Consider the following 24489-nt stretch of genomic DNA (forward strand, 5'->3'; position numbering starts at 1 on the left):
GGAAAATCCACATCAATGGCAGTTTATCATATTCATATGGTATTAAATTAGTTTCTGATATTTGAACATACAATTGAGCGTCCATTCTGCCATCAATCTTTGTCAAAGGACCCGTGCCAAACCGTCGGAAACAGCCCCACACCATCACGTTGCCACCTCCATGCTTAACAGTGGGCACTAAATACTTGGGAAAATATCTTTGACCAACAGGTCTTTATACGTAGCCAGTAGAATCCATGCCAAACAGGTTAAATTTGCTTTCGTCACTAAAGACAATCATAGACCATTGATTCGTTGTCCAGTCCTTATGTTCTCTAACAAATTTTAATCTGGCTTCTCTGTGCCGCTTTGTAAGAAGAGGTTTTTTAACCGCACACCTGCCATGAAGGTTTCCTGACAAAAACTTCTGACGTCTAATAGTCATGTCTGACACCACTACATCCTGATATTCTTCTTTTAGTTCTTTGTTTATATCAATGGCAGTTTTCATGGGATCATTTCTTGCCTTTCGAATGATGATTTTATCCAGTCTCCTATTTGTTTTTCGTGGTCTCTCTATTTTCAAAGCCGGATCTACAGTACCTCTTCTTAAAAATTTATTGACAATTTTGCTAACTGTTCTTCGGTGTATGTTAAATGAATTTGCTATGTCAATTTGTTTTATTCCTCTTTGGTACAGCAATATAATTATTTTCTTCAAATCAGAACTGAAATATTTGCACAGGGGCATTTTAATTAATGAACGTACTTTAAATTTTGTTGAAAGATGCCAAATAACTGCTTACTAACTTCAATGCTACACTCTAAAGCCGAATGATAAAATGTTTCCATACTTATGAAAAGGACCAAACGACTTATTCGAAAAATTCAATTGATGCGAAAGTAGACACGGATTCGAATATTTATAAACAAAATTCTTAAGGCATTTTTTGAGTATACACTACAACTTTATTTTATTGTTCATATACAGTGTGTTAGTAAATATTTTCAATTAAGGAAATGTTTCCATACTTATGTTCACCACTGTATATAGCCAAAATTATAGGACCTAAGCAACTGAAAATCCCACAATTTTCTGGATTTGTTCCAAATGACTTACGAGCATTTGAATTGAAAAAGGCCGAAGACTACCATGAAGAAATGAACGGAAGCTCTTTTGAAAAATTGTTCAAAAGAGTATTACCTCAACTCCAGGAAAATAGAGTCACGTTATTAAATAACGCCCCTCTTGGATAAGGAAGGGAAAAATGAGTTTCGGTGATAATGAAACGACACGAGTTGTCAATACAAGCCAGAGCACTATATTTTATTTTATGGTATTCAAAGGACGAGATCTATACCTGGACTAACTAATAAGCCCTTCTCTATATCATGCTGTATCCCCTATTTCCCTCTTTTGTTTATATTATCTAGTCGTATATATATATACTTAATGGGTCCAGACGTTTACATCATAAAGTATGAAAACTGATATTACTATTTATGCCTTTTTGGATATGAACCGGCAATATACATATCTCTAATAGCCCCAAATGATTTTAGAAAGTTAGAAGGAACTCCTACAATGGCGTCAAGAAAATCTAAAGTACAACAATGGCTTCGATCTAAACACATCAATTGTGAGGAGGATTTATTTAAGGCAGAACTTCTGTTAATAGTTAACGAACATGAAGGAAAATACAACAAATACATGGTAGACGAAGTGGCCAAGGCTGAAAATAAAACAGTGTGGAGACTCCCACCTGACCATTGTGAACTTAACCCGATAGAAATTATATAGAGGGACGTTAAGAACTTTGTAGCCGACCATAACATTTAAATATGTCGATGTGAAGAACACTTTTGATGACGTCGTAAATGATATTACTGTTGGCAAATAGGAAAGACGCAGTAAACCATGTAAATGGAAAAGTAGAAACCAAAACGTGGAAATTAGGCAATATAACGGAGAATCGAGTCGAACCGCTGATGATGAATGTAAACTATAATCCTTTCCAATTTCTTAAGTTTTAACTTACTTGTCAGTGCTTAAAATTAGTGTCTTCTCTACGTTATCTGTTTGTATAAAATGCATTAAATTTTGAAAAGCAGATTTGTTTTTGTTGGCAAATAACGATTAAAATAAATGGAAAGTTCATGCAGAATATCCAATCATAACAATAACATAACCCTCAAGACCCGAGCTTATAAACAAGGATTGTCAGCTGATTTTATTTAGTGAATTCATTTCCAGTGTGGTGCACTGTTCGCTCGAGAGCCGTCCACTCCGAGAACCCGCACTGACAAATGACACTTACACGAGTGGCGGTTGACGAATGCCGGAGGTGAGAGAAAAAAAGGATTAAGCAGCTTCAAAAAACTAACGGCATGACCATCATCTGCACGAGGGTCGAGACTACAGGCGGGGAAAAATTAGAGTAGCAATGGTAGAAGTGAAAACAAAATAGTTAAGTAGTACAAACGGGTACTCAGTACCCAAGGTCAGTTTCTTCGTCGGATTTGGATACTGACTCTCTCCCACGAGCACGACTAGTAACGGAATTATACATTACCCCGTTAGCACCGATTACACGTTGTGTTACCCCTACATCTCCTCGGTACATATAAACTCCTATAGGCCCGACATTAGCAACTGAACAAGTTACCACCCGTTGTATGTTTGGTTGTCTAGATTGTAGATCACGTGGCGGACAAACATTTATAAAGGCACCATATAATTATATGTACGATCCTGCACGCAACGTAGGCAACTATTTATACATGCAACGTGCGCGTCTTTGGCCTTGTTATTGGGACCAGAAGAGACGATAGAGCGACGGACGGCTGAAGGGACTCGGAATAGGTTCGTACACATTAAACCAGTGATAAAAACCAGTGAAGGTAGTTTTTTTTTAGATAAAATGGATATGAAAAAACTGATAATGGATTTTCGTCACTTCCAACGTGAACGGCAGAAGGCTAAGATAGTGAAGAAGAAAATGTCGAGCTTCAATGTCGTGAAATACCAAAGAGGGGCTATCGAACTGGCAGACGTTATCGTAACAGTATATCAGGGCGCCGTTATGACATTTGAAGACGAAAATGGGAAAGTGTTTTTTGGTCTAAAGGACATCGATATAACGACGTTTGATAACGGTGAATCGGACGACGAAGATGAACACACACTGATTGTAGAGCTTTACATCTACCATGGAGAAGAGACTGTATCATTACAATTTGCAAGTCTGGTAGAAAAGCAGAACTTCTTGGCAGTATTGGAAACATTTTTACAGTTTAGGTGAGAAATTACATGCATACAGGGTGATTCTAGATAAGGGGGACAAGTAAATATCTTGAAATCGAGAAGAACTACATAAAAATGTTCGAAGTCTTCTTTATTTTTGGGGCCTCAACTTTTTATGTCAATTTGTTTTTTTCCAAGGTCTCCTTCACCTGTCCTTTGGGGTCAACTTCATTTTTTCAAATGTAACACTCAACTTTTTTTGGAGATTTGAATTCCTTGTTGGCAGTAAAAATGTTTTTACTTGAAACATTTTGTGCTAAAATTAACGAAATTCATAATAATAACAGGTACAAAATAAGAAACATTTCATTAAACTTTATTCATTTATTTTAACACTTTTATTAATTTTGTAGTAAATTTTAATTTAGTATAAAAAAATTCAGTCCAACAGATGTTTGAAATGGTTTCCCTACTGATCAAGGCACTTAACAATTCTGTTTTGAAGTGATTGCTTCTTATTTTTCAGCATTTCAGTTGTAATGTTTCGACATGCGTTTTTAATTCGAATCTTCATGTCCTTGGAAGTATTTGGTACTCGATTATAAACTACTTGTTTTAAATGACCCCACAAAACAAAATCTGCTGAAGTCAAACCTGGCGATCGGGCTGGCCAGTTAACTTCTTTGACATTTCTAGCATAACGAGCGAGGCAACCGCCATGTTGAAACCACATTGTCAACCTTTGCCCTGAATTAACTTCTTCGAGAAGGAGTGGCAAATTTTTTAACCATAAATAACATGGCGATGTGGATGGGAATCCAACACTTTCCACTTCACGAAACAGGCGTGGATTCTCAACCGAGTAATGATGCACGTTGTGGCGAGTCACTTCACCGTGGTTTGTGAAGCAGAATTCGTCAGAAAATAGTACATTTGAAAAAAAAATCGCATTTTCATGGAGTCTTCTTTGTATCCAAGTACAAAAAGTCACTCGATTTCGGAAATCATCACCATGTAATTCTTGATGCAGACTTACGTGGAATGGATGAAATTTATGTGCGTGTAAAATACGCCAATTTGATAATTCTCATTCAGATGAAGTGGTTGAGTGGTTTCACGTTTTTCTTTCTCTCCAAATTGTCTGTTTCTAAGAACCGAGTCAAAACACGATAAAAAGTGTTACGTCCTGAAACATTTTTGTCCCAAAGGACAGGTGAAGGTGACCTTGGAAAAAACAAATTGACATAAAAAGTTGAGGCCCCGAAAATAAAGAAGACTGTTTGAACATTTTTCTTGTAGATCTTCTCGATTTCAAGACATTTGCTTGTCCCACTTATCTAGAGTCACCTTGTATATGTATACAAGTATATTTAGGTTTTGTTCATTTTGTAGCAATAGTTCCAATAGTCCGGTTGATTCCGGAACGTCAACGCTATCACAATAAATGTTTCGTATCTAAATGAAAACACGAACTGTTGTGTGTTGAAGTCACACAATTTTTAACCATTGGAAATGGAATCTCTAGAAACATGTGACCATGTCGAGGCCATAAAACAATCACCTCAGTGCCCGATTCCAAGAAGGACTCGATAAGGGACGATGGTTCTTGTTGGTAACTAGACAGGGAGGCAGTCAAGAAAGGACTCTGGTAATGTTAACTTGGCCTGAGAAAAGGGGCTGACTACTTGAAATTTGGAATATAAATAATAAAAACAAACATGTCGTGTGTTAATTAGTGCCACTGTTTATCCCAAGGGCTTCCCGAGTTCCTGCCTAACGGTGGCGACTGCCTCACTAGGCACTCAAAGAGATATCCAAATACGCTGGCGGGGTTTTGTACTTGAGCCGAAGGACCAGACGGGCCACCGTCAAGAAATAATGGGGGTCCGAAGGTTCGAGAAGGTACAGAAACTCTCTTACACGACTCGCACTAAATTTAATCGCAGACTAGTTGGAATGCAGGGTTTGATTGACGATTAAATAATTAACTACAGATTTCTATTGCGACGAGATACGTTAGAAGTTGGTAAAGTGATTTATTCTAACTTGTGAAATCGATAGAGGAGAGAAGTTGCTGTTAAAGCGACGAGATGAGACACGATTCTGTTTTCTGTCTATTATTATTTATTGCTCAGATGTTAGGGCATTGCGTGAGAGCGATCTTTATGTTGGAGTTTCTCCAACAGCCACGATCTAGCTCTTGCAGATTCCCTTCCGAACCATTACAGTTTTTTTCCATTTCTATATAGCCCTCCAACTAGAAGCCAGGGGCACGAGCTCCGATAGGCACCTTCTTCCCTGTTTTCTCTTTTAGTCTCATGTTCCCAATTCTCTTTGGCAGATTCTTATCTCTCGTCCTTCTCCAGTCAAACAAACCACACACCTGTTTCCCCAAACCGGAAAAAAACAACTATGATCTAAACTTTGGCACATATCTATGGCTTCTTACCCGTTCAAGCAAATATAGGGTGCGCCAACTAAAACGAAACAGAGTTGTTTTCTCGGATGATGAAAGAGTTGTGCAAGAATGCTCGGACATGTGAACATGGATTTATGCCACTCTTCAAAACACTCGGCAACGAAAAAAACCTGCTCAACAGAACATGGGGTGCAGTGATATGCCGAATCTTCCATAACTCTTTCATTCCAACAAACTTTCCATTTTTTTCGCATTATCCTACTGCCCTTACCTTCGCGAATTTCGATTTTCCGAGGGGTGCGGTTATGAGAGGTGTTCGATTGCCTTTCAGAAGGTCCCTCTTCTGGGAGCGTTTCCTCTGTGATTGCCAAACGGAATTTATAGCATAACAAATGTTTCCTGGATTTTTTTCTGTGGAGGAGGAAAGAATTATATAACTATGTCTGGAGCATGTGAATCCTCCCTTTTTGTACCAACGCAACGATTTTCGAACGGGGGGGTAATATGAAATCATTTGATCCATCTGGCCCAACCATGTATTTGTTATACTTTGCAATAGCTTCAGGTTTGTCCCTAATGTTCCCTTTTTCAGTTGGTGTTTGCACCAAGTCGATGGAAAACCCTGACGATATGCGGAGTAAGTCTTTTCTGTCCCTCCGTTGTCCAGTCATTATACAGGTCTCGATATGCTGCCCTTGTCCGTCCCGTCTGCAGTTTTGTTCTGACAACAGCTTCAGGATTGTCCTCTCTGTTTGCCCTTAAGTCCCGGTACAGTGAAGTAAAGCTGTCCGTAAACAGACAATGTCCCTCCTTCAAATGCTCTCTCATTAGGTTCTTTAATAGTTTTTTAGTAGCTGCTGCTCCTTCAGTCTCATCTGACGCACCTGTACACAGGGTGTCCCCCTTAAAGCTGTGATTGAAGATTGCTCAAAAAAATTATATGAAAAAAGTTTCAAATGAAAGTTGTCCGGAAGGGGGGGGGGGTGTCCCGTGCCCTGAAGATGGCGACTTTTAGCCAAAACGTCATTTCGAGAGCAAACTTTTTGTTCAAGTAGCGACCCCGTATTTCTTGCAAATCCTCGTGGACCCTTAAAAAATTTATATCTTTTATTTAAACAATTTTTTTATTAGACTTTTTGCTGCAGAGTTATCCTTGATTTTTCCCAGTTTTTAAGATACGCCACTGAACGTCGGTTTTTGTTAAATAACTTTTAAAGCGTTTGGTAGAATTTGATAGTTTTTTAATACGATCGATACTAGTTAAGGCTCCTTAAAAGCGCACGTAATACACAGTGTGTTTCCTAAATGTTAGGCAAAAATTTAGGGGGCCATTCTTTGAGTAATTTTAAGGTTTTGACCCATTGACGATTTTAGGAAAAATGCTTCGTTTCCTAGATACAGGGCGATAAACGTTTTTCGTGAAGTTTACTAAAAGCCACAATAATCCTTCGAAATGACTGCCGCCAGTTTGGACGGATGCTCCTAATCTTTTTCTTACCGACAGACGAACTCTTTCAAAAATACCACGACTGTTTTCTATTGAATCGCACCCATTAATTATGCCATTTCTCAAATCTTCCAGGTTTCCCATTGGATCAGTGTAAACTAATGATTTTAAACGACCCCACAGGAAGTCGTCCAGAGGGTTTAAATCTGGGGATCTAGCTGGACACAAGTGAAGTCCGCCACGACCAGTTCAGCGATCTCCACATGTTTCCATTAGAAATTCGCGAGCGATCCTACTAAAATGCGCTGGTGCTCCATCGGGCACAAACCACATGGCACTTTTGGTTGCCAATGGAAATATCTTTACGGAATTCAGGTAACGACTGTTCTAAAAAGTTATGATGAATTGCGCCTGTAAGTCTTTCTGGTAGAAATGTTGGTGCAATTGGCCAATCGCCCACAGCTCCAAAGAAAAATTGCGTTGAAAATCAACTTCTGGAGCTTGGTACGGGTTTTCCTCGGCCCATTCATGATTGTTGTGGAAATTTCTTATTGGATTTCTCGAGAAATTTCCTTCGTCGGCAAAAAGAACCAACGACAGTGGTCGCGGAATTTGCACCAATGTGTGCAAAAGCCACTGACAACATGGAATCCCCAAAGGAAAATCTGTAGACAGAAGAACCTGAGCACGTTCTACGTAGCACGGGTGCAATAAATTTTCTCTCGAATCTTTCCACACACTCTTATCCCTAACATCCAAAGCCCTTCCAGTTTTACTAGTAAAAGTGCCCGGATTGTCCTGTGCTATGTTCAACACGATTTCTTCCAATTCTACCATCCTCACTTTCGCTGGTCCTCCTGCACCTCCACATCATTTTAACGTACCTGTTTCACGAAGGCGCAGCTGAATTATTTCGGACATTTTCCGATCGGGAACGTTACGATTCATTCAATTCGACGCATGTCGGTCATCTCAGTACTGGTAGAGGTGTCCATGATGAAAAAAAGATTTAAAATGACAAATTTGAACGAGTGTTCAAATTAAATGGTGTTCAACGTGTTCAGTGGCGTAGTTTTCGAGCTTCACACCATCTTGCTACGCCTATTTTAACCATAAAAAAATTGTCAATGAACATTTATGGCCTTGTGCCTAGAGAGCGAAGTATTTTTCCTAAGATCGTCAAAAGGTTAAAAATTTGGAAAATTTTTCGGAGAATAGCCCCCTAAATTTTTGCCTAACATTTAGGAAACACGCTGTATATGAATTTTGTCTTTGAGATAGGGAGGAGTAGAATATAGACATTCGTTTAGGAGATTGTTTAGAAATGGGCGGCTTGTTTCGCCTAGCTCAGTTCTTGGTTTAAGAGATGTAAAGGCTCCACTTCTGACGTTGTGCATTGTCTCGCCATGCTTACGCCAACCCCTCCACCTTGGTATTTGGTCAGTCCTTGTCCTTGCGTCCCCAAACATGCTCCCGTCCACGTGATCTCCTTTCGGGCAATTAAACGCTCCGCCTCTTTTCCCGTTGATTCCGTTTGGGTCGGAGTAAATCAACTTTAAGGGTAGTTCTGCATGTTCGATCTTGTCTGTTGTGTGCTGTCTCATGGTTCTGTTGGTGAGTTTCCTTGCGGGTCGTCTATGTCGAACATCAGTATGTACATGAAGTTATAAAAAAATACTACTTTTGAATCAACTCAGAAGTCCTCGACGGACCCCTTTCTCAGCTTGCGGTGAAGTCCCCATTGTTGTTTCCGTTTTTATTCATGTCGTTTTCATATTTGTTTATTGTGAGGTCATGTGTCGCAATTGGCGCATGTGTTTTGTTATTTTGTGTAATGTTCCCGGTAATCTGGACTTTTTGTTGTTACACTTAATCTTGATGTTGACCATCCCTCCTGTGGGCGCGCCAGGGCACTTTACACCCCAAACAGCGCGGTCTTCAGTGGCAGCGGTAATTCACACGAGCTTGTGTAGTTTCAAACACTCTGCATTTTCGTTCACTGCTCTGTACCTAAATATCTCGAAATCCACGATACTTTCGTTAAGATTTTATTTTTTTCCGTTTTCTGACTTCCAAAGGATGGCTCTTCCATCAGGGGAAGTATTGTCGAAGGTTTACGGGACACCCCGTGTATTTTTTCCAAAGTTTTTAGACATTTTGTTATCGTATCACTTCGATAGATGCGATTTATTATATTTGGGACTCTTCTTTTCATCGCATCTAATGTATCATCCAATTCGCAAACATATATCTCGTTTTTTAGATACTTCCGTAAAAAGGTGTCCGAAGGGGTGAGGTCTGGACTATTTGGTGGCCATGGAATTATTCCGTTTCTTGTTATCCATTCGTAATATTCCCGATTTAGGAAATCGCACACGAGATATGTGCTGTAAATTTTCGATTAAATCAAAAAAGTCTTCATTTAAAAACCCTTGATACCGTTGACTCGTCGAATACCACATCGCACGTCAACATTTTTTCTGCCTTGGACTTTTATTAAATTTAGATTGCGGCTGGGCCAAGTACGCCCGTTTTGTCTGTCAAACACACCAACTGTTGAAAATGTTGCCTCATCTGTCTATAACACTTTTTTAAAGAAATTTAAATTGTCCCTTTAGAAATTCAACATATAGTTACAACAATTTAGTCTGTTCTGAATGCGAATATCTGCTCATTCTTGCACAGCAGTAAACTTGTAAATTTTCATTTGGTTCTTTTTTTTTAACTTTATGTAGTAGTCTTCTAGATAGATTCATTTGCAAACTTCCAATGCGCAAAGAGGTATTGGGATTTTGCCTATAATATTATAGTTTAGAATTATCAGACTTCTCCTTACATTAATTGGCACAATTCTTCTTTGATTTTTAAAGATTTTGTTTCATGCATTTTATTTTCAATTTTTTTAAATGTCTTCCTGCTTGGTGTATTCCTATTAGGATAGACAAGAGCATGCTCCCACTGGATTGAAAAATCAAAATTTGTTGTAAATAGTTTATTTCCCAGTTCTCCCAGTTCTTAAGTACCAAATTCGAGAACCTCCAGGCAGAGGCGTGCTGCCTTCTGAAGTCGTCTTTCACGCATCTGGTACCTAATTTATAAAAATGCGACCGTTAGGCGGGTCCTTTTACAACGCACTTTTATTAGGATATATACGATACGCTTTCTCAACTTATCGTAAAGATATCCCAATTTTTAGTGCCGAAAAAGGGAATGAGCGTATTTCCCCGCACTTAACCAACCCTTTTACTTCTTGAGATGGTATGTTTATTGAACTATGCTGGGAAATAGATTCTGCTGTACAGGGGCGTAGTTTAAGGTCTGGAAATACAAATTAACCTACTTATTATCTAAATAGGGCCTATGTCTTAACAATGCTATAAATTCCGTTTGGCAATCACAGAGGAAACGCTCCCAGACGAAGGAACTTCTGAAAGGCAATCGGACACCTCTTATAACCGCACCCCCCAGAAAATCGAAATTCGCGGAGGTAAAGGCAATAGGATAATGCGAAAAAAATGGAAAGTTTGTTGGAATGAAAGAGTTATGGAAGATTCGGCATGTCACTGCACCCCATGTTCTGTTGAGCAGGTTTTTTTCGTTGCCGAGTGTTTTGAAGAGTGGCATAAATCCATGTTCACATGTCCGAGCATTCTTGCACAACTCTTTCATCATCCGAGAAAACAACTCTGTTTCGTTTTAGTTGGCGCACCCTATATTTGCTTGAACGGGTAAGAAGCCATAGATATGTGCCAAAGTTTAGATCATAGTTGTTTTTTTCCGGTTTGGGGAAACAGGTGTGTGGTTTGTTTGACTGGAGAAGGATGAGAGATAAGAATCTGCCAAAGAGAATTGGGAACATGAGACTAGAAGAGAAAACAGGGAAGAAGGTGCCTATCGGAGCTCGTGCCCCTGGCTTCTAGTTGGAGGGCTATATAGAAATGGAAAAAAACTGTAATGGTTCGGAAGGGAATCTGCAAGAGCTAGATCGTGGCTGTTGGAGAAACTCCAACATAAAGATCGCTCTCACGCAATGCCCTAACATCTGAGCAATAAATAATAATAGACAGAAAACAGAATCGTTTCTCATCTCGTCGCTTTAACAGCCACTTCTCTCTCCTCTCTCGATTTCACAAGTTAGAATAAATCACTTTACCAACTTCTAACGCATCTCGTCGCAATAGAAATCTGTAGTTAATCATTTAATCGTCAATCAAACCCTGCATTCCAACTAGTCTGTGATTAAATTTAGTGTGATTCGTGTAACAGAGTTTCTGTACCTTCTCGAACTTTCGGATCTCCATTATTTCTTGACGGTGGCCCGTCTGATCCTTCGGCTCAAGTACAAAACCCCTCCGACGTATTTGGATATCTCTTTGAGTGCCTAGTGAGGCAGTCGCCACCGTTAGGCAGGAACTCGGGAAGCCCCCGGCTTAAACAGTGGCACTAATTAATACACGACATGTTTGTTTCTATTATTTATATTCCAAATTTCAAGTAGTCAGCCCCTTTTCTTAGGCCGAGTCAGCATTACCAGGGTCCTTTCTTCACTGCCTCCCTGTCTAGTTCGTGTTTTTATTTTTTTTTTGTACGAGGAAAATCTTCTAAAGACACCCATGCCTGATGACGGAATGGCCGGGTAGTGTGGGATTCACTGTATTATACTAAGCAGCGCCTACCTACTAAAAACCTCGTTTGCAGCTTTCCACCGTCGACACTGTGGGTATGGGCGTGGCGAGCCCACGGATACCTTAGCTGAAATTATACTTACCTCCCAAAGTATGATTTGTCCTACTTACCTAGATCCTTTAAATTCCGCTCTTCGGAGAATCCTAGTGTTATCCTATTCCTGAAACAAAGAAAATTAAAATTAAACAAATTAATGATGAGTACGGATAAAAACAAAATACCCCAGGCAGGTAAAAATCCTGCCGGTGACTCCGATCGGGTGCAAGCCCCGATGGTCACCGCCGGCCCCGCGGATTCGGGGGGGGGGGGGGGGGGGCAGAAATACTCTTTGAGGGGTGAGGAGAGGAGAGGGAGGACATCGTCAGTAGGGACCATTGACCTGGTTTGGGACGAGTGGCTAGAGCGTACGGTGGAAGGAACAGAGGGAAGAAGAGATAGTATTGGAAAAAGGGGAAAAAAGGTAAGTACCGTTACAGAAAGCGATAAGAAAAGGAAAAGGTGAGTTACCCTATAAGCGGAAGGAGTGTCTGGAGGTGTATCTCTTAAAAGAAGGATTGGGGGCGATAACAAAATTAGTTTATGGGTTAAAAGGGTACATTGAAAACAACACAAAGAGGGAAATAAAAGAGATAACGGGGAAATTAGAAAAACAAATTAAAGACTTAAATAAAAATATAATTAAAGATTTTATAAACAGAAATAAATATGAAAGGCAAGAAATCCTCACTTACGAGGCTGACGTCCAGACGGATGAAGAGGGAGAACGACCTGAAACAGAAAAAAACTATTGTAAGTACAGAAAAAAGGGAAATGGGTACACAGACTGGGGAAGTGGAGAGAACGGATAGGTATGAGGAGTTTGTGGAGCAGGAAAATAGGGAGTGGAAAGAGGAAGAGTACACGAATGTGTGCTTAGAGGTAGGAGACCTGCTGGAAACGGGTGGAAAGGAAACGAAAGTGGTGGTTGAGGGGCCAGGAGTGAATGGAAAAGAGATGGATGTCTGGGTAAGGTTTAAAAATAGATATAGAGAGTTGGAGGAGATAGAGGAGGATATAGGGGTTGCGGAGTTCAGCAGTAGGGTCAAAAAGAAGGGGAAAGAGATTGAGGAAAATAAAAGTAGGATCATTAAAATTAGGTATGCAGGAAAGGAGGAGAAGATATTCGAAAGGTTATTGGAAGTAAGGAGGGAGACGGAGGGAGAAGAAATAATAGCAATGCATGGGCTGGAAGGAATGGAAATGGACAGATGGAGGAAAATGGTAGAGAGTGTGTGGCATGGAACGGGAACGAGGGCAGTTATATATGAGAAAACGGGAGGAAGAGTAAATAAGGAGAGGAGGAAAAGAGAGAAAAGGACCTACGCGATGATTGTTGATAGGAAAAAGGATGAAGGAGGGAATGACGCGATTCTGGAGGTTAAAAAGATATTAAATGAATTGAGTGTAGCGGAAGAAGTGACTGGAATTAGAACGAGTAAGGATGGAAGAGTGGTGGTGACAATGGGTGAGGAAGAAGGAAATTTAAATAGTTGGGTAGGAAAGTGAGAGCTGTAGGGCCAGGTATGAATGAATGGATGATTGTGTTTGTGAGAGGGTTGGATAATTCGGCTAAAAGGGAAGATGTGGAAAAGGCGCTGACGGAGAGACTGCAAGGGATGTGCAAAAATGAATTTTGTGTGGGAGAGTTAAGACCCATGTGGGGATGTATGATGGCATGCACGGTTAGGATGAAGGATAGATGGGGGGAGATTCTTTTGAAGAATCCCAACATTAAGATCGAATGGGCTGTATGTAGAATCGAGAGGAAATTGAATGTGAGGAAGTGTTTAAGGTGCTGGGATATAGGACATTTGATTGCGGATTGTAAAGGGGAAGAGAGAAGGGGGTGTTGTTATAGGTGTGGAAAAAAGGGTCATGAAAGGAAGGAATGTGAGGCGAGGGAGTGGTGTGTGTTGTGCGACATGGAGGGACATATGTCTGGAACCGGAAGATGGTGAGTATTTAGGAGGGCAATATGAGAAGCGAGGGCTGCAGAGAGAATGGCGACAAACTCCTCGGAAGGAGAGGGTAGTTGCCATTCGTAATGTATGGTCCCCCCCCCCCCCCCCCCCCCGCCCCCTGAAGTAATGCCTAGCGGCGGTTCCGGGGGGGACCCAGGGTGAAGAGAGGAGGGTTTTAATGGGTAGGCGTCTCACTCAGGGACGAATCCCACATAACCCGGTCGCTGTAACATCAGACCGGGTACCTTTTGAAGGTTTCCCTCCTCTATAAAAAAAAAAAGCTTTCCATCGTCGGCCGGAACTGTCCCTCGGGATAAAACCTCGGTTATGTGTTTTTATTTAGATACAAACCATTTACCGTTATAGTGTTGACGTTCCAGAATCAGTCGGGCTATTGGAACTATTGCTACAAAATGAACAAAACCTAAATATACTTGTATACATGTACAGGGTGACTCTAAATAAGTGGGACAAGCAAATATCTTGAAATCGGGAGGATCTACAAGGAAAATGTTCAAACAAAGTATTCTTTATTTTCATCCATACCACGTAAGTCTGCATCAAGAATTACATGGTGATGATTTCCGAAATCGAGTGACTTTTTGTACTTGGACACAAAGAAGACTCCATGAAAATGCACATTTTTGTGCATGCACCAAACAATCACTTCAAAACAGAATTGTTAAGTGCCTTGAACCGTAGGGGAACCACTTCAAACATCTGTTGGACTGAATTTGTTTATAATAAATTAAAATTTACTACAAAATTAATAAAAGTTACAATAAATGAAAAAAGTTTAATGAAACGTTTTTTATTTTGTGTCTGTTATTATTATGAATTTCTTAAATTTTAGCACAAAATGTTTCAAGTAAAAACATTTTTACTGCCAACAAAAATTTCAAATCTTCAAAAAAAGTCGAGTGTTACATTTGAAAAAATGAAGTTGACCCCAAAGGACAGGTGAAGGTGACCTTGGAAAAAATTGACATTATAAAAAGTTGTGGCCCTGAAAATAAAGAAGACTTCGAACATTTTTTTGCATTTTTCTCGATTTCAAGATATTTACTTGTCCTACTTATCTAGAATCACCCTGTGTGCATGTAATTTCTCACCTAAACTGTAAAAACGTTTCCAATACTGCCACGAAGTTCTGCTTTTCTACCAGACTTGCGAATTGTAATGATACAGTCTGTTGTCCATGGTATATGTAAAGCTCTACAATCAGTGTGTGTTCATCTTCGTCGTCCGATTCACCGTTATCAAATGCCGTTATATCGGTGTCTTCTAGACTGAAAAACCCTTCCCCATTTTCGTCTTTGAAAATAATAGCAACGCCCTGATGTACTTTTACGATTACGTCTGCCATTTCGACAGCCCCTCTTTGGAACTTCACAACATTGAAGCTCGACATTTTCTTCTTTACTAACTTAGCCTTCTGTCGGTCACGTTGGAATTGACGAAAATCCATTATCAGTTTTTTCATATCCATTTTATCTAAAATAAAAACTATGTTCACTGGTTTTTATCACTGGTTTAATGCGTCCTAACCTATTCCGAATCCCATCGGCCGTCCGTCACTAAATCGTCTCGTCTGGTCCGAATAACAAGACCCAAGACGCACGCGTTGCATGTATAAATAGTTGCCTACTTTAAGTGCAGGATTGTACATATAATTATGCGGTGCCTTCAGAATTGTTTGTCCGTCACGTGATCAACAATGTAGACAACCAAACATACAACGGTTGGCGACATTGCTCAGTTGTTAGAGTCGGGCTTATAGGAGTTTGTGCATCCCGAGAAGATGTAGGGGAACGCAACGCACAGTCCGTGCTAACGGGGTAATGGATGATTCCGTTACTATGCGTGCGCGTGGGAAAGAGCTAGTACCCAAACCCAACGAAGAAATACATCTTGGGTACTGACTACTCATTTGTACTATTTAACTATTTTATTTTTACGTCTACTTTTGCTACTCTAATTTTACCCCGCCTGAACTCTCGACCTTCGTGTAGATGATGGTCATGCCGTTTGTTTTTTGAAGCTGCCTAAGCCTCTTAATCTCCCGCCGCCGGCTTTCGTCAACAATGTCGGTGTCCTCTAGCTCCACCACAACTACCACTCGTGTAAGTGTCACTTGTCAATGCGGATTCTCGGAGTGGACGGCTCTCGAGCGGACAGCGCACCACACTGGAAATGAATTCACTAAATAAAATCAGCTGACAATCCTTGTTTATAAGCTCGGGCCTTTGAGGGTTATGTTATTGTTATGATTAGATATTCTGCATGAACTTTACATTTATTTTAATCGTTATTTGCCAATAAAAACAAATCTGCTTTTCAAAATTTAATGCATTTTATACAAACAGATAACATAGAGAAAACACTAATTTTAAGTACTGACAAGTAAGTTAAAACTTAAGAAATTAGAACGATTATAGTCTACATTTATCATCAGCGGTTCGACTCGATTCTCCGTTATATTGCCTAATTTCCACGTTTTGGTTTCTACTTTTCCCTTACATTGCTTTCAGAACGGCATTAAACGCGCCTTGGTACGTTTGCAACCAGGCAATAAAAAGAGATCAAAACAATGATGGACATCATGAAAGAACATGATATCGAGACATTCCAAGCAGTGGAGCAACACCGAAACGAACTGATAAGGAAAGCAACAGATTACACTCTGGAGCAAGCCATTCTGCACAAAAGACCAAAACATCAGTTACAAGATAACAGATGACGATAAAGAACAGACCTGCATGTGACCAAGCAAACGATTGCAGGCGAGAAGTAAAGACCAGAGCCATAAGGCTTCTTCCGCAATGATGAAAAAAAAACCGGAATAGCTTGCCTAGTTCTTCTGACCCATCTTCGTAAAAAGCACAAACACATCAATCAAATGAACGAAGAAAGAAGCATCCAGACGGACAAAAGAGGGCAGAAGAACTCCACATTGGGGAGGTAATTCCAGTCAAAAGAAAGGAGAGGTATCAAATGTCTCCCAGATAGGCAAGAAAAGGCCTAGAGCGAAAGCAGAGTAAAAGGCGATAGTTCCGCTCGACTCTGCTAGCTCACATATGAAACAACAGAAGTGCGCTCGAGAAATTCGAACTTTCAAACTCGAAATTCTTTGCTACACGGGGTTTTTTAGTGGGTGAAACCCTACACAGGCTCGTTGCAGGGGCACCAATATCGCCTTCTGGCAAGATTTTTTACCCCTGGGGTCGTGACCCCACAAAAAGAAAAAGATCATTTGCAGTACTGCTCACTTGGTACGATGGACAGGGGGAGCTCTGCAACGTTGCCGACTCGCTTTTAAACGGCTTTGGGCTTGATTGATGATATTAATAAACTAATGTATTAAAAACATGGCGATACTTAAAGGTGAGCCCAGACATTTTTTGTTGAATACATGAAATATAAAGCTGAAAATAATTTTATTTTCTTCACTTGTTATCAAATTTTTGAATAAATTAATCTTCTGTGTCCTGCTATAATAGTGAATACAAATAGACTAAAATGAAAATTTTTACAATTGAAGAAAAAGTTTTTGTGATCAAATAATTTTATTCCAGGCAATCTTTAGAAGGGGCAGTTGCAGTTTTTTTAGGACATTTTGAGAATCAGCCCGTTCCCAGGGTTATCAGAGTGCGTCGTATCATTCAAAATTTCGAGACGACTGGATGTGTTTCGCCCCTGCATCATAAACGCCCCCCACAAGATAGCAATGAAAGGGAGGAGCAGGAAATCATGGTTTGTGCCAGTGTTGAGGAAAATCTTGATCAGTCCCTCAATGAAATGACGAACCGAGTAGATGTGTCACGTACAACCGCCCGCAGAGTTTTGAGGAAAAACGGGTACACTTCGTACAAGGTGAAAAAAATGAACCAAATCTTTCCTGAAGATCATGAGATACGGCTGGTTTTTTGTGAAACAATGATGGAAAGGGCCAATAATCATGAAAATTTCATCAAACACGTCCTTTTTACGGATGAATCGACGTTTCCATTATTAGGTCACGCTAATTCAGTCCTTACTCATTGCTGGTTAATGGAAAATTTGAACCGAATGTCCAGGCAAACATTAAGATTTTGATTTTTCTAGACGAAATGGCGGATGGAATTTATTCAAAAGAAACCACGGAGTTTGGGAAATTAAACGACGAGGACGGAACAAAATTTGACGGATCCTAGAGGAAGTTTTAGTCGACACTGGCGACGATTCGAACAGAAGAACCAACGACGGGGAACCATCCAAAATTTTTCCTAAAAACATAGTCGGATCTAGAAAAACCAATTCTGGTCGGTTTCTTCCTCGGAGAACTCCGAGAAAAACTTGCGTCTTTTTTTCTAGACGAAATGGCGGACAGAATTTATTAAAGAAACCACGGAATGTGGGAATTTAAATGAGAAGGACGGAACAAAAATCGACGAATTCAAGGGGGGGGTTACACACTCGTACCGGAGAACGCAAAATCCGAAGTTCCAGCAATGGGGGGCCGTTCAAAAAACTCCGAGTGTCCGGTTCAAACTCGAGCGAAAGAGGGAGCACAAATTTCTGGCTACTCCAAGACTTTGACGAGAAACTGCGCGGCGAACTGTAATAACCATCGGGAGGTCGAAGTATCGGCAAATCAAGTGGGAGGTGGATGCAGTAACCCGTTTGAAAGATGAAAAATAAATAAATAAATGAATAACTAAATCCTGGCTTTGTTCGATGGAAGAACTCGCAAAAGATAGGCAGGGGAAGATAAAGAGGCTGATCGTTGTGATTTTTGTTTCCACACTGCACCGAACGTAACCTCGTCGCGCGACTACGAACCAACTACACTTAATCCTCCGCCTTCATCGACGTTATATCCCGCGAGGCAGTCCCGAGTAGGTGCAGGACAAGAGTGGCAACCTGAGGTTTTTAGTGGGTAGACGCAGCAGGCGTATCCCACACTATTCAGCCACCAGGACACCAAGTCGGACGTCTTTTGAGGATTTCCCTCGTGAAAAAAGAAGGTATTTTGCAATTGGTCCGTTTTTCATTGAGGGTACTTTGAATAGATTGAAATACCTTGATTTGTTCCAGGCACAAAGTATTCTAACAAACCAACGATTAGGAATTAATTTAGGAGATGTATGGTTTTAGCGAGATGGTTGTCCTACTTACAATACCGCTCCCGTTCGAGAATGTGTTGAAAGACATTTCCCAAACAGACCGATAAGTGGACGGAGAACCATTGTATGGCCAGCAAGATGCCCTGATTAAGTCCTGAAGATTTTTTCTTGTGAAGTTATATCAAATCTACAATTTATAGATTTTAGGATGATAGGGCTAATCATTTTGATGATTGATGATTTTGTTGATTTCCAACGTGCATGCCTAGTAACGGAATCATACATAACCCCGTTAGCACGGACTGTGCGTTACGTTCTCCTACATCCTCTCGGGATGCACAAACTCCTATAAGCCCGACTCTAACAACTGAACAATGTTGCCATCCATTGTATATTTGATTGTCTGCATTGTTGATCACGAGGCGGACAAACATTTATGAAGGCACCGTATAATTATATGTACAATCCTGTACGTAAAGTAGGCAACTATTTATACATGCAATGCGCGTCTTTGGTCTCGTTATTGGGATCAGACGATACGATAGAGTGACGGACGGCTGATGGGGCTCGGAATAGGTTAGTACGTATTGAACCAGTGATAAAAATCAGTGAAGATAGTTTTTCTTTTGATAAAAAGGATATGAAAAAGCTGATAATGGATTTTCGTCACTTCCAATGTGAACGACAAAAGGCTAAATTAGTAAAGAAAAAAAAGTCGAGCTTCAATGTCGTGAAATACCAAAGAGGGGCCGTCGAACTGGCAGACGTAATCGTAAAAGTACATCAGGGCGTTAATATGACTTTCAGAGACCAAAATGGGGGTTTTCTCATCTAGAGGACACCGATATAACGACGTTTGATAACAGTGAATCAGACAACGAAGATGAACAAGCACTGATTGTAGAGCTTTACATCTACCATGGACAGGACACTGTATCATTACAATTTGCAAGTCTGGTAGAAAAGCAGAACTTCGTGACAGTATTGGAAACATTTTTACAGTTTAGGTGAGAAATTCCATCCATACAGAGTGATTCTAGATAGGTGGGACAAGCAAATATCTTGAAATCGAGGAGAATTACAAAAAAAGTATTCGAAGTCTTCCTTATTTTCAGGGCCTCAACTTTTTTAAAGTCAATTTGTTTCTTCCAACGTCACCTTCACCTGTCTTTTGGGGTCAACATCATTTTTTCAAATGTAACACCCAATTTGTTTTTGGAGATTTGAATCCTTCGTTGGCAGTAAAAATGTTTTTACTTGAGACATTTTGTGCTAAAAGTAACAAAGTTCATAATAATAACAGACACAAAATAAAAAACATTTCATTAAACTTTATTAATTTATTTTAACACTTTCATTAATTTTGTAGTAAGTTTTAATTTATTATAAAAGAAATCAGTCCAACAGATGGTTGAAACGGTTCCCGTGCTGTTCAAGGCACTTAACAATTCTGTTTTGAAGTGATTGTTTGGTATTTTCCAGCATTTCAGTCGTAATATGTCGGCAAGCGTTTTTGATCCGAATTTTCATGTCTTTGGAAGTATTTGGTACTCGATCATAAACTACTTGTTTTAAATGACCCCACAAAAAAAATCTGCTGAAGTCGAATCTTGTGATCGCGCTGGCCAGGTTAAATTCACTACCGCGCCCAATCCATCTTTGTGGGAAATGTTCATTTCAAACTTCTCTGACATTTCTAGCAGGAGTGGAGGATGTGCAGCGTCGAAGAGACCGCAGACCACTGTATTTTGCGGCGTCCCGGTCTCGCGGCTCAAAAAGCTGAACTAGAGGCATGTGTGAACGCCCCGACTCCGGGGAATTTGTTAGAAACGACGTTAACCAGGAAAGTAACATGGAACCGCTGCGGGAATGCCATCGTGAAAATGGTCAAACTCAAGAAACAGTTGGAACGACAAAGCGCTTAATTCTGCGAGAATCGCGGATAACAAACGGCAGTTTTGTTTGCAAGGCGTTTTACTACCGCCAAATCAGTCACGAAGGAAAGCACCGACGCCCACCCAACCCCAAGCACGTTAATAAAAATAAATCTTCCATGTTGTTTTACTGCCGCCCTCAAGTCCAAAAGCCAAAATCTACGTTCAGTTCGTCCCGTCCTTAACCACCTAGGAACCAATAGGAAAATCTACTGTAGATTCCTAGCTTCAGTCCATCACAAATCTACCTTAACCATAGTCCACCTCCTAGGACCCAGTAGGGAAAAAAATTCCGAAGTCGCTGCAGCCCTTCCTGCTGTGTCACAGATAGATTCCCAGGTGAAAACAAACCTCGATAGTTTTTACTTTTTAACTTTGAAATGCAAGCCAACAATATGGGCAAAAAAGTACGAGCTGACGCCAGATCAAATATACCGAAGCTCTTCCTGTGCTTGAAGAATATCCCACAGGGACAGTACCGGCACGGCAAGGGTTTACGAGGATCGATGAGGGTGTTAGTGGGGAAGCGCTCTCAGAAGCTAATCCCACACGCGCTCCACCTAAGATCGGAAGTGTCTTTTGAAGATTTTCTTAGTTAAAAAAAACCAATTATATTCTCTATGATCAATTGCACATTATTCGCAATTCGGGAGGTATGGAGTAGAAAATTATTCCGAATCATTTTGTTTACTACGATATATGTATTTGCTCCCGTGCAGTATGGTTTACTGGCAGTTTTCTATCAATACATCTGCGTATCTTGGTGAGTTTTGAAAACAATTTGGCTGGTGTGGTCAGTAGTAACTGTTTGTTTTGTCATTGTAATGGATTGTATCAAAATTAAATTCAATAATTTATTGCGTTTATAATTAATATTTTCTATGAAAAATTTTATATACCGAAGAAGAAAGGTACTAAACTTCGTCAATTTACTTAAAATATAAGAAAAATTGCTTCAAAAGATGTTTTTTATTTTCTAAACCCAACAAATTTTGATTTTTCAATCCAGTGGGAGCATGCTCTTGTCTATCCCAATAGGAATACACCGAGCAGGAAGACATTAAAAAAAATTGAAAATAAAATACATGAAACAAAATCTTTAAAAATCAAAGAAGAGTTGTGCCCGTTAATGTAAGGAGAAGTCGGATAATTCTAAACTATAATATAAGCAAAATCCCAGTGCCTTTTGGCATTGGGAGTGTGCAAATGAATCTATCTAGATGACTACTACATAAAGTTAAAAAAAAAGAACCAAATGAAAATTTACAAGTTTACTGCTGTGCAAAAATGAGCAGATATTCGCATTCAGAACAGACTAAATTGTTGTAACTATATGTTGAATTGCTAAATGGACAATCTAAATTTCTTTAAAAAAGTGTTATAGACAGATGAGGTAATATTTTCAACAGTTGGTGTGTTTGACAGACAAAACAGGCGTACTTGGCCCAGCCGCAATCCAAATTTAATAAAAGAAATAAAAGTCCAAGGCAGAAAAAATTTTGACGTGCGATGTGGTATTCGACGAGTCAACGGTATTAAGGGTTTTTAAATGAAGACTTTTTTGATTTAATCGAAAATCTACAGCACATATCTCGTGTGCGGTTTCCTAAATCGGGGGAATATTACGAATGGATAACAAGAAACGGAATAATTCCATGGCCACCAAATAGTCCAGACCTCACCCCTTTGGACACCTTTTTACGGAAGTATCTAAAAAACGAGATATATGTTAGTGAATTGGATGATACATTAGATGCGATGAAAAGGGAAGTCCCAAATATAATAAATCGCATTTATCGAAGTGATACGATAACAAAATGTCTAAAAACTTTGGAAAAAATACACGGGGTGTCCCGTAAACCTTCGACAATACTTCCCCTGATGGAAGAGCCATCCTTTGAAAGTCAGAAAACGGAAAAAAATTAAATCTTAACGAAAGTATCGTGGATTTCGAGATATTTACACTTTTTTCAAAATCGACCAAAACTGACATCACTTGATATTTCGTGCTATCACTGTTCCACCACTCCAAGTAGAGAAGCAAAATTTCTGTATTAGTTTCCTCAATGGTCATGGTTCAAAAGCGCATCGATAGATTTTACATGCACGCTTCGGATTTTTAAAAAACATTTTCATCTTAACGGATTCCTGATAACTCCATTTCTATTATGTAACTGTTGTCCTCCAGTGTAGCGACGGATGTGCAGCTATCTTGAAGCCCACAGGCTCATAAAGTAGCGCCGTTCTTCTAGATTCTGAAATGGTGTAGTAGAAATATTACAGATCCCTACCGACTTCACATTATAGATACCTACGCCCACTACACAACCGCTATCTAGGGATCAGTAGTACTAGTATTACAGATCCTTACCGACAACACATTACAGAAACCTACACCCACCACACAACCGCCACCTAGGAATCAGTAGTACTAGTATTACAGATCCCTACCGAAAACACGCTACAGAAACCTATACCTATTACACAAACACCACCTAGGGATCGGTAGTATTGCGGATCCCTAATCCCAATCACCTAAAGAATTCTTTATACGCACCCCTCCACAAAAAAAAAAACAACAAAACACCCCCCGGACCCTGGCGGGCCTTACACACCTCCCCATAACTTAACCCCCCACCCGCCGGAAAAAAAATCAAACTCGCCCCCACACCTCCCCTAGTCATTGCGACCCCTTCCAACTGAGTTCCCAGTTAGATATCCAGACGACATCAAGCCAAAAAAGGTCTTCCCTTCGACCTTTAAATAGCAAGCCAATTAGATGGACAAGAAAATTACGAGCCAAACGTCAGATCAACAACACCGAAACTCTTCCTGGCGTTCGACGAAAACCCCTCCGGGACAGTCCCGACGCAGGAAGAGTAACGAGATCAACGAGGTTTTTGGTGGGTGAGCGTTCTCAGAAACGAATCCCACACGCCCTCCATCTTAGATCGGATGGGTGTCTTTTGAAGATTTTCCTCATTGAAAAAAAAAGATTCCGAAAAGGTATAACAGGTATGCGTTCCTCGACCAGAAAATACTGTTTGACCCGTTAGATGGAACAAGTAGAATTTTTCCACCACATTACGATACAAAGGGACGGATTGATTGTTTTCTTATTGTCCTATGCACCGATGTTTTCGGTATGGTAAGTTGAAGCCCCAGTCTTCCCACGCTGTTACGAGCATTCTGCTCCAGATTCTTCAAAATTTCTTTCTTCCGTTTTACCGGTAGCGCCCCCATGGCGTCCACGTAGATACCGTCGAGCGGCGACGCTGCCAGTTAACGCGGCGGTTTCTCTCTGATCGCGCGAGAATTTTCCAGCTTGGAGTTTGCCGATTCGGAAATCTTTCCGCATAAACTCTGACACTGTCACGGTCATTTCCCTGACAAAATCCCAATGCGAGCAACGTGTCTGTTTGTTCTCGAAGCGTATACATTTTTTAAAAATTTCCTCAAACTCTGGCAAATCCAATCGATCACGTGCATTCACCGACACTGTCAACGATCGCCGGCGTTCCGGTCAATCGCACAACACAGGCGTCGCACTCGTTGTAACTTGTTTTCCAGAAATCGAAATGAAAATTTTAATTTTTTTTCGTCTAATGGAGGCTCCAAATCAGATTTTGGTAAGAGATGAAAATGCCTGGTTGCAAACGTACCAAGGTGCGTTTA

The 24489-nt window shown here is 40.2% G+C and overlaps 2 protein-coding genes across 19 annotated transcripts in view; one reads left to right on the forward strand and one right to left on the reverse strand.

Annotated features, from left to right (window-relative positions):
* The first annotated feature begins 2350 nt into the window (after positions 1-2350).
* LOC136349586 (uncharacterized) overlaps positions 2351-24489 on the forward strand; it is a 32011-nt gene continuing 9872 nt past the window's right edge. Inside the window, exons 1-7 of one of the 9 annotated variants that reach the window (XR_010733837.1) lie at positions 16023-17159; positions 17351-17648; positions 17880-18795; positions 18852-19031; positions 19088-19456; positions 19499-19887; positions 20581-20932. Coding sequence is in view for 3 of the 9 variants with exons in the window: in XM_066301244.1 (XP_066157341.1) it covers positions 2901-3277; positions 20581-20668 (465 nt within the window). In the remaining 6 variants the exon portion in view is untranslated. The other 8 variants (XR_010733835.1, XR_010733836.1, XR_010733839.1 and 5 more) reach the window with 8 other exon arrangements.
* Positions 11020-15895, reverse strand: LOC136349584 (uncharacterized). Of its 10 annotated transcripts, XM_066301235.1 has the most exons (5): positions 15324-15462; positions 14888-15269; positions 14134-14181; positions 12507-12543; positions 11575-11935 (listed from the first exon to the last, which is right to left on the reverse strand). In XM_066301235.1, the coding sequence occupies exons 1-3, from the start codon at positions 15442-15444 to the stop codon at positions 14136-14138; spliced, it is 549 nt and encodes a 182-aa protein (XP_066157332.1). In that variant the 5' UTR covers positions 15445-15462; the 3' UTR covers positions 11575-11935; positions 12507-12543; positions 14134-14135. The 10 variants fall into 10 exon arrangements, 8 of the variants coding, with proteins under 8 accessions (XP_066157337.1, XP_066157332.1, XP_066157336.1 ...); XR_010733833.1 differs by lacking the exon at positions 15324-15462 and having other exon boundaries at positions 11020-11935; positions 11997-12543; positions 14888-15317; XM_066301240.1 differs by lacking the exon at positions 14134-14181 and having other exon boundaries at positions 11574-11935; positions 15324-15889.

Source organism: Euwallacea fornicatus, chromosome 38 (assembly GCF_040115645.1).
Source record: "Euwallacea fornicatus isolate EFF26 chromosome 38, ASM4011564v1, whole genome shotgun sequence".
In the NCBI taxonomy this organism is placed as follows: domain Eukaryota; kingdom Metazoa; phylum Arthropoda; class Insecta; order Coleoptera; family Curculionidae; genus Euwallacea; species Euwallacea fornicatus.

Bases quoted from the DNA above. Each gene is read 5' to 3' on its own strand.
- LOC136349584 (XM_066301232.1), bottom strand. From the start codon at position 15,444: ATGTACAATCCTGCACTTAAAGTAGGCAACTATTTATACATGCAACGC. The intron at 15,270-15,323 runs GTTAGGACGCAT...TTTTTATTTTAG, and splicing joins GCCGATGGGATTCGGAATAG to ATAAAATGGATATGAAAAAA. The intron at 12,544-14,887 runs GTGAGAAATTAC...TTTCTGTTTCAG, and splicing joins GAAACGTTTTTACAGTTTAG to GTCGTTCTCCCTCTTCATCC.